The sequence below is a fragment of the Nanorana parkeri genome, unplaced genomic scaffold (assembly GCF_000935625.1).
Source record: "Nanorana parkeri isolate BGI_ZX_2015 unplaced genomic scaffold, ASM93562v1 scaffold3517, whole genome shotgun sequence".
NCBI lineage: Eukaryota > Metazoa > Chordata > Amphibia > Anura > Dicroglossidae > Nanorana > Nanorana parkeri.
Window position 1 is genome coordinate 33,687 of NW_017309785.1, and position 12,434 is coordinate 46,120.

The 12,434-nt window shown below is 51.4% G+C and overlaps 1 protein-coding gene across 1 annotated transcript; it reads right to left on the bottom strand.

Annotated features, from left to right (window-relative positions):
- Positions 1 to 4,375: 4,375 nt before the first annotated feature.
- Positions 4,376 to 5,371, bottom strand: LOC108803234 (proteinase-activated receptor 1-like). Its single transcript, XM_018575074.1, has one exon. It carries the CDS (start codon positions 5,282 to 5,284, stop codon positions 4,376 to 4,378), a length of 909 nt encoding a protein of 302 aa, XP_018430576.1. The 5' UTR covers positions 5,285 to 5,371.
- Positions 5,372 to 12,434: the final 7,063 nt, after the last annotated feature.

The following is a 12,434-nucleotide window of genomic DNA, read 5'->3' on the forward strand; positions in this document are numbered from 1 at the left end:
GTGGCCGGAATGTGACATCATTTTCATCAGCGGACTTTGCTGAGTATATACCGAATATCGGGGAGCAAATTACATAAACTTTGTGCTGGGAACAATTAGAGGATAATACATTTTTTGGAATTCTTTACTATTTATTCCCAATAAAAATCGAGAAAATAAAAAATATATTTATCCGAATCTGCTGTCACATCCGAGTATTTAGTATTCTAAATTTAACTTAACTGTATTTTTCACTAAATTTTTGGGTTTTATAATAAGTTGCGCTAATGCGCCCGTGCAACATAAAAATGTGTAACTGCCACCATTTTATTCTATAGGGTCGCGGCTTTTAGAAAATACGTGTGTGGGGGTTTTAAGTAATTTTCAGGCCTAAAATGTGGATTATAACACGGGTGCAAAAAATTAAAAACAGGTCTTTGTCCTTAAGGGGTTAAAGTAGAATAAAAATGAACCCATGCAGTGGGGCTACCCCCCTACCCCCCCCCCTCTTCATCACAAAACAGCCTCCTCACCCTGGCAGTGCGGGGCTAGACCCCAGAGTTCTTCTTTAGGAATACCTTGTTGTGTGTTGTCACAGACCATTCATGTAAAGAGGAATCAGAAGGAGCATACGGCATGGAATCCGGCCCGGGCCAACCATGAACGTCAGACAAATGTCTCTTTATAAATGATTTTAATGATTTTGATACAAATAAAAGAGAAGATATAAATGTACATTGTAACCGTTCTCACCGCATGAAGCCCACCAAGAACTGTCTCAGTGCACAATATTCCGGGGGACCAGTCCCATCCTTCATAGGAGAACCCATGAACTCATTCCCCACCAGAGTTCTTCAGAAGGACATTCTATGAAGATGACCCGACCAGCTCCTGCCCTGGACTGGGACCAGACCGACTCTACTACGGGGGCCTCACCCCTCATCCCGGATGGTTTGGTACGGCCGCTTATTTCTCTCACTGCGGACACAAGCATCTCCAGCTAGGAAGAAGTCCTCGGCTTCCTGTCAGTGCAAGGAGTCCCAACTAGGGATGCACCGATACCAATACTAGTATCAGTGCTGATGCCGAGTATTTGGACGAGTACTCACCCACATGCTCTGATGCCTAGCCCCATACCTGAGCTTCTGGTATCAGGAAGACATTACCGGCTCCATGGCTTGTATGTTATCAATATATGTGTGTGTCATCACTGGCTGTGCGTCATCAATGGCTGTGTGTCATCAACGGTTGTGCATTATCAATGGTTGTACGTTGTCAATGGCTGTGCGTCATCACTGGCTGTGTGTCATCAATGGCTGTGTGTCATAGTTACATAGTTACATATAGTTACATAGTATTTGAGGTTGAATAAAGACATTAGTCCATCAAGTCCAACCTATTAAATGGCTGTGCGTCATCAATGGCTGTGCGTCATCAATAGTTGTGTGTCATCAATGGTTGTGCGTTATCAATGGCTGTGCGTCATCAATGGCTGTGTGTCATCAATGGCTGTGCGTTATTATTGGTTGTGTGTCATCAATGGCTGTTTGTCATCAATGGCTGTGCGTTATTATTGGTTGTGTGTCATCAATGGCTGTTTGTCATCAATGGCTGTGCGTTATTATTGGTTGTGTGTTATTATTGGTTGTGTGTCATCAATGGCTGTGCGTCATCAATGGCTGTGCGTCATCAATGGCTGTGCGTCATCAATGGCTGTGTGTCATCAATGGCTGTGTGTCATCAATGGCTGTGCGTCATCACTGGCTGTGCGTCATCACTGGCTGTGCGTCATCAATGGCTGTGCGTTATCACTGGCTGTGCGTTATTATTGGTTGTGCGTTATCATTGGTTGTGCGTTATTATTGGTTGTGTGTCATTGCTTCTCTGCTCTATGGACTTTCATATGGGGGAGACGTGGGCCCGGTCTTATCTCTAAGTTTATGAACAATTGCCGCTGCCACTCCAGTGTTTTATATGACAACAAAATGGAAGTAAACTGCAAAATTGTGATCCCCCAACTCCTGCAGGACTTACTTTGTCCCGGCACAGAATCATGCCGAGACTGTACACTGAGCTGCACATGCGTTACTAGGTAAAAGTAGATGGAATAGCATGTGCACATGGAGGGTGGACCTAGTAAGTGAAGCTCCAGTCTCGGACAGTTCCCACATAGGACCCCTCAGGAGATATCATTGTACAACACATGTAACAGGTACAAGAGACACAAATTTCTGTTATATTGGAACTCCTCACCAGCCTGACCGTGACCCGGACTCTGAAATGTCTCGCTGTATAATATGAGGAGACATTCCCTCTACAGACTGCACAGCACCTTCCAAGGGCATTCCGACATCTCCTCCCAAGGACATTCCGATATGTCCTCCCAAGTCCTCCCAAGGACATCCCGACATCACATCCCAAGGACATTCCGACATCTCCTCCCAAGTCCTCCCAAGGACATCCCGACATCACATCCCAAGGACATTCCGACATCTCATCCCAAGGACATTCCGACATTACCTCCCAAGGACATTCCGACATCACCTCCCAAGGACATTCCGAAATCACCTCCCAAGGACCTTCCCATATCACCTTCCAAGGACATTCCGACATCTCCTCCCAAGGACATTCCGACATCACCTTCCAAGGACATTCCAACATCTCCTCCCAAGGACATTCCGACATCACCTCCCAAGGACATTCCAACATCACCTCCCAAGGACATTCCAACATCACCTCCCAAGGACATTCCAACATCTCCTCCCAAGGACATCAACATCACCTCCCAAGGCCATTCCTACATCACCTCCCAAGGACATTCCGACATCACCTCCCAAGGACATTACAATATCTCCTCCCAAGGACATCGACATCACCTTCCAAAGACAATCCGACATCACCTCCCAAGGGCATTCCGACATCTCCTCCCAAGGGCATTCCAACATCACCTCCCAAGGACATTCCGACATCACCTCCCAAGGCCATTCCTACATCACCTCCCAAGGACCTTCCGATATCACCTTCCAAGGACATTCCAACATCACCTTCTAAGTACATTCCGACATCACCTCCCAAGGGCATTCCAACATCACCTCCCAAGGCCATTCCTACTTCACCTCCCAAGGCCATTCCTACATCACCTCCCAAGGACCTTCCGATATCTCCTCCCAAGGACCTTCCGATATCTCCTCCCAAGGACCTTCCGATATCACCTCCCAAGGACCTTCCGATATCTCCTCCCCAAGGACTGTTCTAATAACCTCTTTCTGCAAAGTAATTTATAGCAGGTAAACCTGCCATATAAAGGACCTAACATTACCATACACCGATCATCCAGAACATGGTGAGCACTGAGAGGTGGCGTGGGGGGGGTTATATTACAATGATGATTGGAAGTGTGTGTGTGTGGTAATATACACTATATTGCCCAAAGTATTGGGCCCCTCCCCCTCCCAATCATTGGATTCAGGTGTTCCAATCCCCTCCGTGGCCCCCGGTGTATAGGATGAAGCACCTCGGCATGCAGAATAGTTATGGCAATATAGTGTACCACAGCATACCTTCAGAGCTCTATGGAGTCCATGACTGGATGGGTCGGGAGAATGGGGGTCTACTCAATATTTTGGGGGGGAGGTAATCTTGAAACCACAGCATACCTTCAGAGGTGTAGAGGAGTCCATGTCTGGAGGGGTCAGGAAAGGGGGAACCTACTCAATAGTTTTTTTGGGGGGTTCACCTTGAAACCACAAAATACCTTCAGAGATCTAGTGGAGTCCATGCCTGGATGGATTAGGAGAAAGGGGACCTCCCCAATATTAGGGGGGTCATCCAGATACCACAGCATCCCTTCAGAGGTCTAGTGGAGCCCATGTCCGGACGGGTCAGGAAAAAGGGGACCTACTCAATATTTTTTTTTTGGGTAGGGGGGTCACCTTGAAACCACAGCATACCTTCAGAGGTCTAGTGGAGTCCATATCTGGATGGGTTTAGGAGAAGGGGGACCTCAATATTAGGGGGGTCATCCAGATACCACAGCATACCTTTAGAGGTCTAGTGGAGTACGTGTCTGGACCGGTCAGTAAAAGGGGATCCACTAAAAAATGTTTTTGGGGGGTCATCTTCAATCCACAAAATACCTTCAGAGGTCTAGTGAAGTCCATGCCTGGATGGGTCAGGAGAAGGGGGACCTCCACAATATTGGGGGGGTCATCCAGACACCACAGCATACCTTCAGAGGTCTAGTGACGTCCATGCCTGGATGGGTCAGGAGAAGGGGGACCTCCTCAATATTAGGGGGTGCTCAGCATGTTCTGGCTGATCGGTGTACAGTGGAAGCTCCTCATTTATCATCAGTGAAGGACATAACGATGGTTTCTCGCTCTGACATTCTGAACAATTATATGAACCTCGAGGTTTCAGTTTTCTTGGAGCTGAGACTTCCCTCTGTCTGGGCCTTGTGGAGGAGGACGCGGTGCTGCCTTGCTTGTGGTGGATCTTCTCTCCCACATCCCAGCAGGCTGTAGACGTGTCTCTGCCACTGAGAAGATGAATAGTAATAGATGAGAGGATCCATACAGGAGCTGACACTGCTGACACCGACCCCGAGGATGTACACTATGTACAGGGAGTTGGTGGCTTCTTTAGAGACCTGAAGAAAATGGAGCAGAAGGATGACGTTGGAGGGGCCGAAACACAGGACAAAGACGCACAGCACCACTGCAGACACGAGGACGGCTCGGGTTCTCTTCTGTGCGCCCTTAATGGAGGCTGCGCTGAGGCGGCGGATGATTCCAATGTAACAGAAAGTTGTCACAATTAAAGGTAAGAAATATAAAAGTGAGAGATAAAAGGGGAAATAGTAATAAACGTGGAACCTGTGAAGAGCTTCGGCATACTGAATATCATAACAGGTGGTGATCCTTGCTGCCGGAATGGGTTGGGTTTGCTGCATTATAATAATCGGCACGGTGGAGGCCACCGATATCGTCCAGATGCAGCAACACGCCAGCCAGGATCGTCTCACTGTGCGCCATGGAAGAGACCGGACCGGGTACACCAGTGCCAGGAAGCGGTCCACACTGATACTTGTCATCAGCAGGATGGATCCATTCATGTTGGTTTGAAACGCGGCGATGACAAACCGGCACATCCCCTCCCCCATCAGCCAGTTATTCCCCGAGAACCGGTACACGATGTGGAAAGGAAGGATACTGACAAAGAGGACATCAGCAGTGGCGAGGTTCAGCAGGTACACCACGGCCGGCTTCTTCACCTTCACCATCACCAGGAAGATAATGATCGCCATAACATTGAGAGGAAGAGCCACGAGGAGAACCACGGTATAGACGGAGGGAACAAACTTCGTCACCCACCACGACCTCAGCAGCTCCAGATCTGCCAACAAACTATTATACACCACGTGGACCTCATTGTGACCGGTTATGTTCATCCAAAGTCCCCCATCTACAAAGACACAAATCAATCACATCAATAGTATGGAGACTGTTAGAGGGACAGATAAAGGAATATTTAGTGGCTTGTGTCAATGATATAATAAGTGATAATCGGATCTATGAAGGACCGTTCCTGCCAGACCAACCTACTGACATTCTACGAGGAGGTGAGTAGTGTACCTGGATGGAGGAAGGCCGGTGGATGTAGTGTACCTGGATGGAGGAAGGCCGGTGGATGTAGTGTACCTGGATGGAGGAAGGCCGGTGGATGTAGTGTACCTGGATGGAGGAAGGCCAGTGGATGTAGTGTACCTGGATGGAGGAAGGCCAGTGGATGTAGTGTACCTGGATGGAGGGAGGCCGGTGGATGTAGTGTACCTGGATGGAGGAAGGCCGGTGGATGTAGTGTACCTGGATAGAGGAAGGCCAGTGGATGTAGTGTACCTGGATGGATGGAGGCCAGTGGATGTAGTGTACCTGGATGGAGGAAGGCCGGTGGAGTATGTAAAGGAGGAGTGTGGGGGACACGACAGGGGGCATTAGGAGGGTATGACTGAAACATATAAAATTCATAATTCTGCCACTTACCTGTGATGATCGGCTCTGTAAAAGAAGAGAAGACGTCAGAGTTAGATTTTTATCTCCCATTGACAGGAAAGTTCTTCATACAAAGCCAACCAATCAGATCTCAGCTTACTGCAGTCACCTGACCAAAGGTATGAGTTTTGATTGGTTACATCTTCATTCCTGATGGAGGGTGCGGGAAGAGATCACAGAGCTGTGCCGGGTACAAGAGGGTGCGGGAAGAGATCTCAGAGCTGTGCCGGGTACTGGAGGGTGTGGGAAGAGATCACAGAGCTGTGCCGGGTACTGGAGGGTGCGGGAAGAGATCTCAGAGCTTTGCCGGGTACTGGAGGGTGTGGGAAGAGATCACAGAGCTGTGCCGGGTACTGGAGGGTGTGGGAAGATATCACAGAGCTGTGTCTGGTACTGGAGGGTGCGGGAAGAGATCACAGAGCTGTGTCTGGTACTGGAGGGTGTGGGAAGAGATCACAGAGCTGTGCCGGGTACTGGAGGGTTCGGGAAGAGATCACAGAGCTGTGTCTGGTACTGGAGGGTGCGGGAAGAGATCACAGAGCTGTGCCGGGTACAGAATGGTGCGGGAAGAGATCACAGAGCTGTGCCGGGTACAGAAGGGTGCGGGAAGAGATCACAGAGCTGTGCCGGGTACTAGAGGATGCGGGAAGAGATCACAGAGCTGTGTCTGGTACTGGAGGGTGTGGGAAGAGATCACAGAGCTGTGTCTGGTACTAGAGGATGCGGGAAGAGATCACAGAGCTGTGTCTGGTACTGGAGGGTGTGGGAAGAGATCACAGAGCTGTGTCTGGTACTGGAGGGTGCGGGAAGAGATCACAGAGCTGTGTCTGGTACTGGAGGGTGCGGGAAGAGATCACAGAGCTGTGTCTGGTACTGGAGGGTGCGGGAAGAGATCACAGAGCTGTGTCTGGTACTGGAGGGTGCGGGAAGAGATCACAGAGCTGTGTCTGGTACTGGAGGGTGCGGGAAGAGATCACAGAGCTGTGTCTGGTACTGGAGGGTGCGGGAAGAGATCACAGAGCTGTGTCTGGTACTGGAGGGTGCGGGAAGAGATCACAGAGCTGTGTCTGGTACTGGAGGGTGCGGGAAGAGATCACAGAGCTGTGTCTGGTACTGGAGGGTGCGGGAAGAGATCACAGAGCTGTGTCTGGTACTGGAGGGTGCGGGAAGAGATCACAGAGCTGTGTCTGGTACTGGAGGGTGCGGGAAGAGATCACAGAGCTGTGTCTGGTACTGGAGGGTGCGGGAAGAGATCACAGAGCTGTGTCTGGTACTGGAGGGTGCGGGAAGAGATCACAGAGCTGTGTCTGGTACTGGAGGGTGCGGGAAGAGATCACAGAGCTGTGTCTGGTACTGGAGGGTGCGGGAAGAGATCACAGAGCTGTGTCTGGTACTGGAGGGTGCGGGAAGAGATCACAGAGCTGTGTCTGGTACTGGAGGGTGTGGGAAGAGATCACAGAGCTGTGTCTGGTACTGGAGGGTGTGGGAAGAGATCACAGAGCTGTGTCTGGTACTGGAGGATGCGGGAAGAGATCACAGAGCTGTGTCTGGTACTGGAGGGTGTGGGAAGAGATCACAGAGCTGTGCCTGGTACTGGAGGGTGTGGGAAGAGATCACAGAGCTGTGTCTGGTACTGGAGGGTGTGGGAAGATATCACAGAGCTGTGTCTGGTACTGGAGGATGCGGGAAGAGATCACAGAGCTGTGTCTGGTACTGGAGGGTGTGGGAAGAGATCACAGAGCTGTGTCTGGTACTGGAGGGTGTGGGAAGAGATCACAGAGCTGTGTCTGGTACTGGAGGGTGTGGGAAGAGATCACAGAGCTGTGTCTGGTACTGGAGGGTGTGGGAAGAGATCACAGAGCTGTGTCTGGTACTGGAGGGTGTGGGAAGAGATCACAGAGCTGTGTCTGGTACTGGAGGGTGCGGGAAGAGATCACAGAGCTGTGTCTGGTACTGGAGGGTGTGGGAAGAGATCACAGAGCTGTGTCTGGTACTGGAGGGTGTGGGAAGAGATCACAGAGCTGTGTCTGGTACTGGAGGGTGCGGGAAGAGATCACAGAGCTGTGTCTGGTACTGGAGGGGGCGGGAAGAGATCACAGAGCTGTGTCTGGTACTGGAGGGTGCGGGAAGAGATCACAGAGCTGTGTCTGGTACTGGAGGGTGCGGGAAGAGATCACAGAGCTGTGTCTGGTACTGGAGGGGGCGGGAAGAGATCACAGAGCTGTGCCTGGTACAGGAGGGTGCGGGAAGAGATCACAGAGCTGTGCTTGGTACAGGAGGGTGCGGGAAGAGATCACAGAGCTGTGCCTGGTACAGGAGGGTGCGGGAAGAGATCACAGAGCTGTGCCGGGTACAGGAGGGTGTGGGAAGAGATCACAGAGCTGTGTTTGGTACTGGAGGGTGTGGGAAGAGATCACAGAGCTGTGCCGGGTACTAGAGGATGCGGGAAGAGATCACAGAGCTGTGTCTGGTACTGGAGGGTGTGGGAAGATATCACAGAGCTGTGTCTGGTACTGGAGGATGCGGGAAGAGATCACAGAGCTGTGTCTGGTACTAGAGGATGTGGGAAGAGATCACAGAGCTGTGTCTGGTACTGGAGGGTGTGGGAAGAGATCACAGAGCTGGGAAGACGCGCTTGTCCCCATTGGCACACGGACAAGGTGATTTTCCAGGGGCGACCCTCCCAGTGCTGAGGGCATGTGGCCCGGTATGTTGGAGGGGGGGGGTTCTCGCTTGTCCTTCCCCATTTTCTGCCCTGCCAGGTCTATGCTCAGATCAAGGGTCTGGTTGTTAATTTTAGGGGGACCTCACATTTCCCCCCATTTTTGGGGGTGGAGTTGCTCCTTAAAATTCCTAACAGACCTAGAGGGCCCGGTATGGTTTGGGAGGGGGGACCCCACGGAGGTAGTGAGCAGAACAGCTGAGCCGATTGCCACCCGGCACCATTTGGCTAATTACTCGCTGCCATCCGGCCCCCTATGAGAATATATGTGAATAGCAGTGAACCGCTGGAGCGTCGGCTCAGCCGAAGATGGTGAGCATGACCGCAGCCCGCCGTACCGAGCCGAAGTGAATAGCAGAATGCCGTTCGGTTCAGTTCACTTCCACTCGGTTATTCACTCGGCTGCTGTAAGCCTCTAAGAGTTTTCAGACTTCACTGGTTGCATGCTAGTAGTAGGGACTAAAATGACAGCTCTGGAACATGTGCCTTACAAATATGTAAACGGCCATGTCAGTTCCTGTGTTCTCCCCTGATGGCATTTACAGGAGTGTACTGTTCCTTTAAAAACAGCATGGCATGAGTGGGGGGAACTTTCCAGCCTTAGGATAGGTCAAGGGCAGGTGAGGAGGTAGAGGAACCAATGAGGACTGAGGTAGGTAGAGATGCTAAAGGAGTCTAGGGAAGGTAGAGGAACCAATGAGGTCAGGGGAAAGCAGTGGAGCCAATGAGGTCAGGGGAAGGGAGGAGAGGAGGTCAGGGGGTTGGTATGGTTGTCACATGTTGGGTTAGCTTACATTCCAGTACATTCAGTTGGAGACTATCTCTGATTGGCTGGCGGGTTCCTGCACCCTATATAACCTAAGCAGGGGGGACGTATAGCGTTTTCTACATGTTTTCTTTAAGGGGTTCTAGCACAGCTCTCCCCTCTCACTGTGTACACGGAGCGGCGGGGTTTTAACTCTGACGCTCTGCTCCCTGCATCGGCTGTCAGTGAGGAGAGGCTGGGCGGCCGGGGGGAGGACGGAACCAGAGGAGAGAGGTAGGTGCGGGGGGGAGGATGATCACTTGTAAACGAACAAGCGGATTCCCCCACTCTACATTTAGCCCCGCCTTCCCAAAGCAGGACTAAATGTAGAAGGCAAATTACCACCCGGCGCCCGGGACTGTATGTTCCAGGCGTCGGGGGACTCCACACCGCTGCTACCCCTCCGAGCCCTGCTGCCGCCCCCGAGGCCTGTGTTTCGGTACATGCAGTATATGTGTTGATGTCACATCTATCCCTCCCTCCCATACTAAGGTGCTAGGTGTAATCCTGCACTCTGACCTCTCCTTCATCCCACATCCAATCACTATCCATATCCTGCCGCCTTCTCCTTCGTAACATCTCCAAAATACGCCCCTTCCTCACCAATGACACCGCAAAACTATTCCATTCCATGCTCCACCCCTCTCTGCAGATCCCTCCCCTGGTTTCCATGCTCCACCCCTCTCTGCAGATCCCTCCCCTGGATTCCATGCTCCACCCCTCTCTGCCGATCCCTCCCCTGGTTTCCATGCTTTACCCCTCTCTGCCAATCCCTCCCCTGGTTTCCATGCTCCACCCCTCTCTACCAATCCCTCTACTGGATTCCATGCCCCGCCCCTCTTTGCTGATCCCTCTACTGGCTTCCATGCTCCACCCCTCTCTGCCAATACCTCCCCTGGTTTCCATCCCCCACCCCTCTCTGCCAATACCTCCCCTGGCTATTACCAACCACTTAGAAAGCCATTCACAACTCTGCCCCCGGCTATATCTCCAACCTCGTGTCAAAGTATCACCCTAACCGTCCCCTCCGCTCATCCCAAGACCTCCTGCTTTCCAACTCCCTCGTCATCTCCTCCCATGCTCGCCTCCAGGACTTCTCTAGAGCCTCTCCCATCCTCTGGAACTCTTTACTCCAACTTGTCCATCCATCTCCCACTCTGACTACCTTCAGGAGATCCCTAAAGACTCATCTCTTCAGGGAAGCCGATCCCACCTCAACCATTCATCCCCCCACACAGCTCCCTCCTCATGTATCACTGGCCCCTCCTCTTAGATTGTAAGCCCTCAGGGGCGGGGCCCTCCTCACCATCTTGTCTTCCTTATATTGTACAGCGCTGCGCACACTGTTGGCGCCATATAAATCTCGTATAATAATAATAATATTGAATTTTCTTACTTGATATACCGCCGCCGCCGATTAGACCTGTAAAAGAAGAGAAGACGTCAGATTATTCTTTATCAAGAGAAAGTTTGAAACATAAAAAATTCAACATTCTGTCACTAAGACGTCAATGTCGGCCATGAAGAGAAGACGTCAGATTTAGATTTCATCTCCCACTGATAGGAAAGTTCTTCATGCAGAGCCAACCAATCAGATCTCAGCTTACTGCAGTCACATGACTGAAGATTTCTGTCACACCCAATCAGCCCCCAGATCTGAGAATATTTCCGCTATGGACATTTCTACAAGTCGCCGCCCCCTCCCCCCCCCTCCCCCACATCTCCTTCCTTCATATAACTGAACTCTGTGTATGAGGATGAAGATGGTGCGGGAAAGGTGTATTCCAGTAAGGACACTGAATAAATTAAAGGGGAACTCAATTTTTTATTCCGGTGGCTGTGCAGGGTCTCAGGTGGCTGTGTGGGGTCTCATGAGGCTGTGCAGGGTCTCAGGTAGCTGTCCGGGCTTTCAAGTAGCTGTGCGCGGTCTCAGGAAGCTGTGCGGGGTCTCTGGTGGCTGTGTAAATTACATACTTCTGACCCCTGAGTTCACAGAGCTGTGCTGGGTACAGGAGGGTGCGGGAAGAGATCACAGAACTGTGTCGAGTACTAGAGGGTGCGGGAAGAGATCACAGAGCTGTGCCGGGTACAGGAGGGTGTGGAAAGAGTTCTCAGAGCTGAGTCTGGTACAGGAGGGTGCGGAAAGAGTTCGCAGAGCTGTGCTGGGTACAGGAGGGTGCGGGAAGAGATCACAGAGCTGTGCCTGGTACAGGAGGGTGTGGGAAGAGATCTCAGAGATGTGCCGGGTACAGGAGGGTGCGGGAAGAGATCACAGAGCTGTGCCTGGTACAGGAGGGTGTGGGAAGAGATCACACAGGAAGGCTACCTTCATCTACACGTCCCGCTACCTGAGATGTGAGGGGACACAGACTGATAATAGGAGAAATGTCTTTACCTGGCGGCCATTCATCTATCGCAGGGGGCCTCGGCTGCACCACTAGAAGATAATGGAGAAAGGGAACATTTTCAGTGTGGTTGGGATACAACATGTGACATAGAACACATTCCACCTTCTCTACCCACCGATAGGTCAGACATCAACGGTCACCGCTCTCAGGAGACCTCTGATTGGCCCAGCAGCTGCTGCTCCTTGTAGGAGGCATGTCCACCTGACTTCTATGCTCACTATACATTTATTGCTGTTTCCAGTGTGGTTCTAGTTCTGATCCGGCTTCTGTTCCCCTCCCCCTATGTCCCGACCTCGTCCTCGGCCTCCTGATCTGGATTATTACCTCTCTGTGTACTGACTCGGTGCTACTTCCTGGACCTCCATGCGGCCTCCATGACTCTGGGTTTGCTGTCTGTGGTGTGCGCTCTCCATCGCGATGTGTGCAATGCCCGACGCCTGACCCCCATCAGTGTCACCACCTCGGCTCCT

Excerpts from the sequence above, each read along its gene's own strand:
- LOC108803234 (XM_018575074.1), bottom strand. The coding sequence starts at position 5,284 with ATGGCGATCATTATCTTCCTGGTGATGGTGAAGGTGAAGAAGCCGGCC.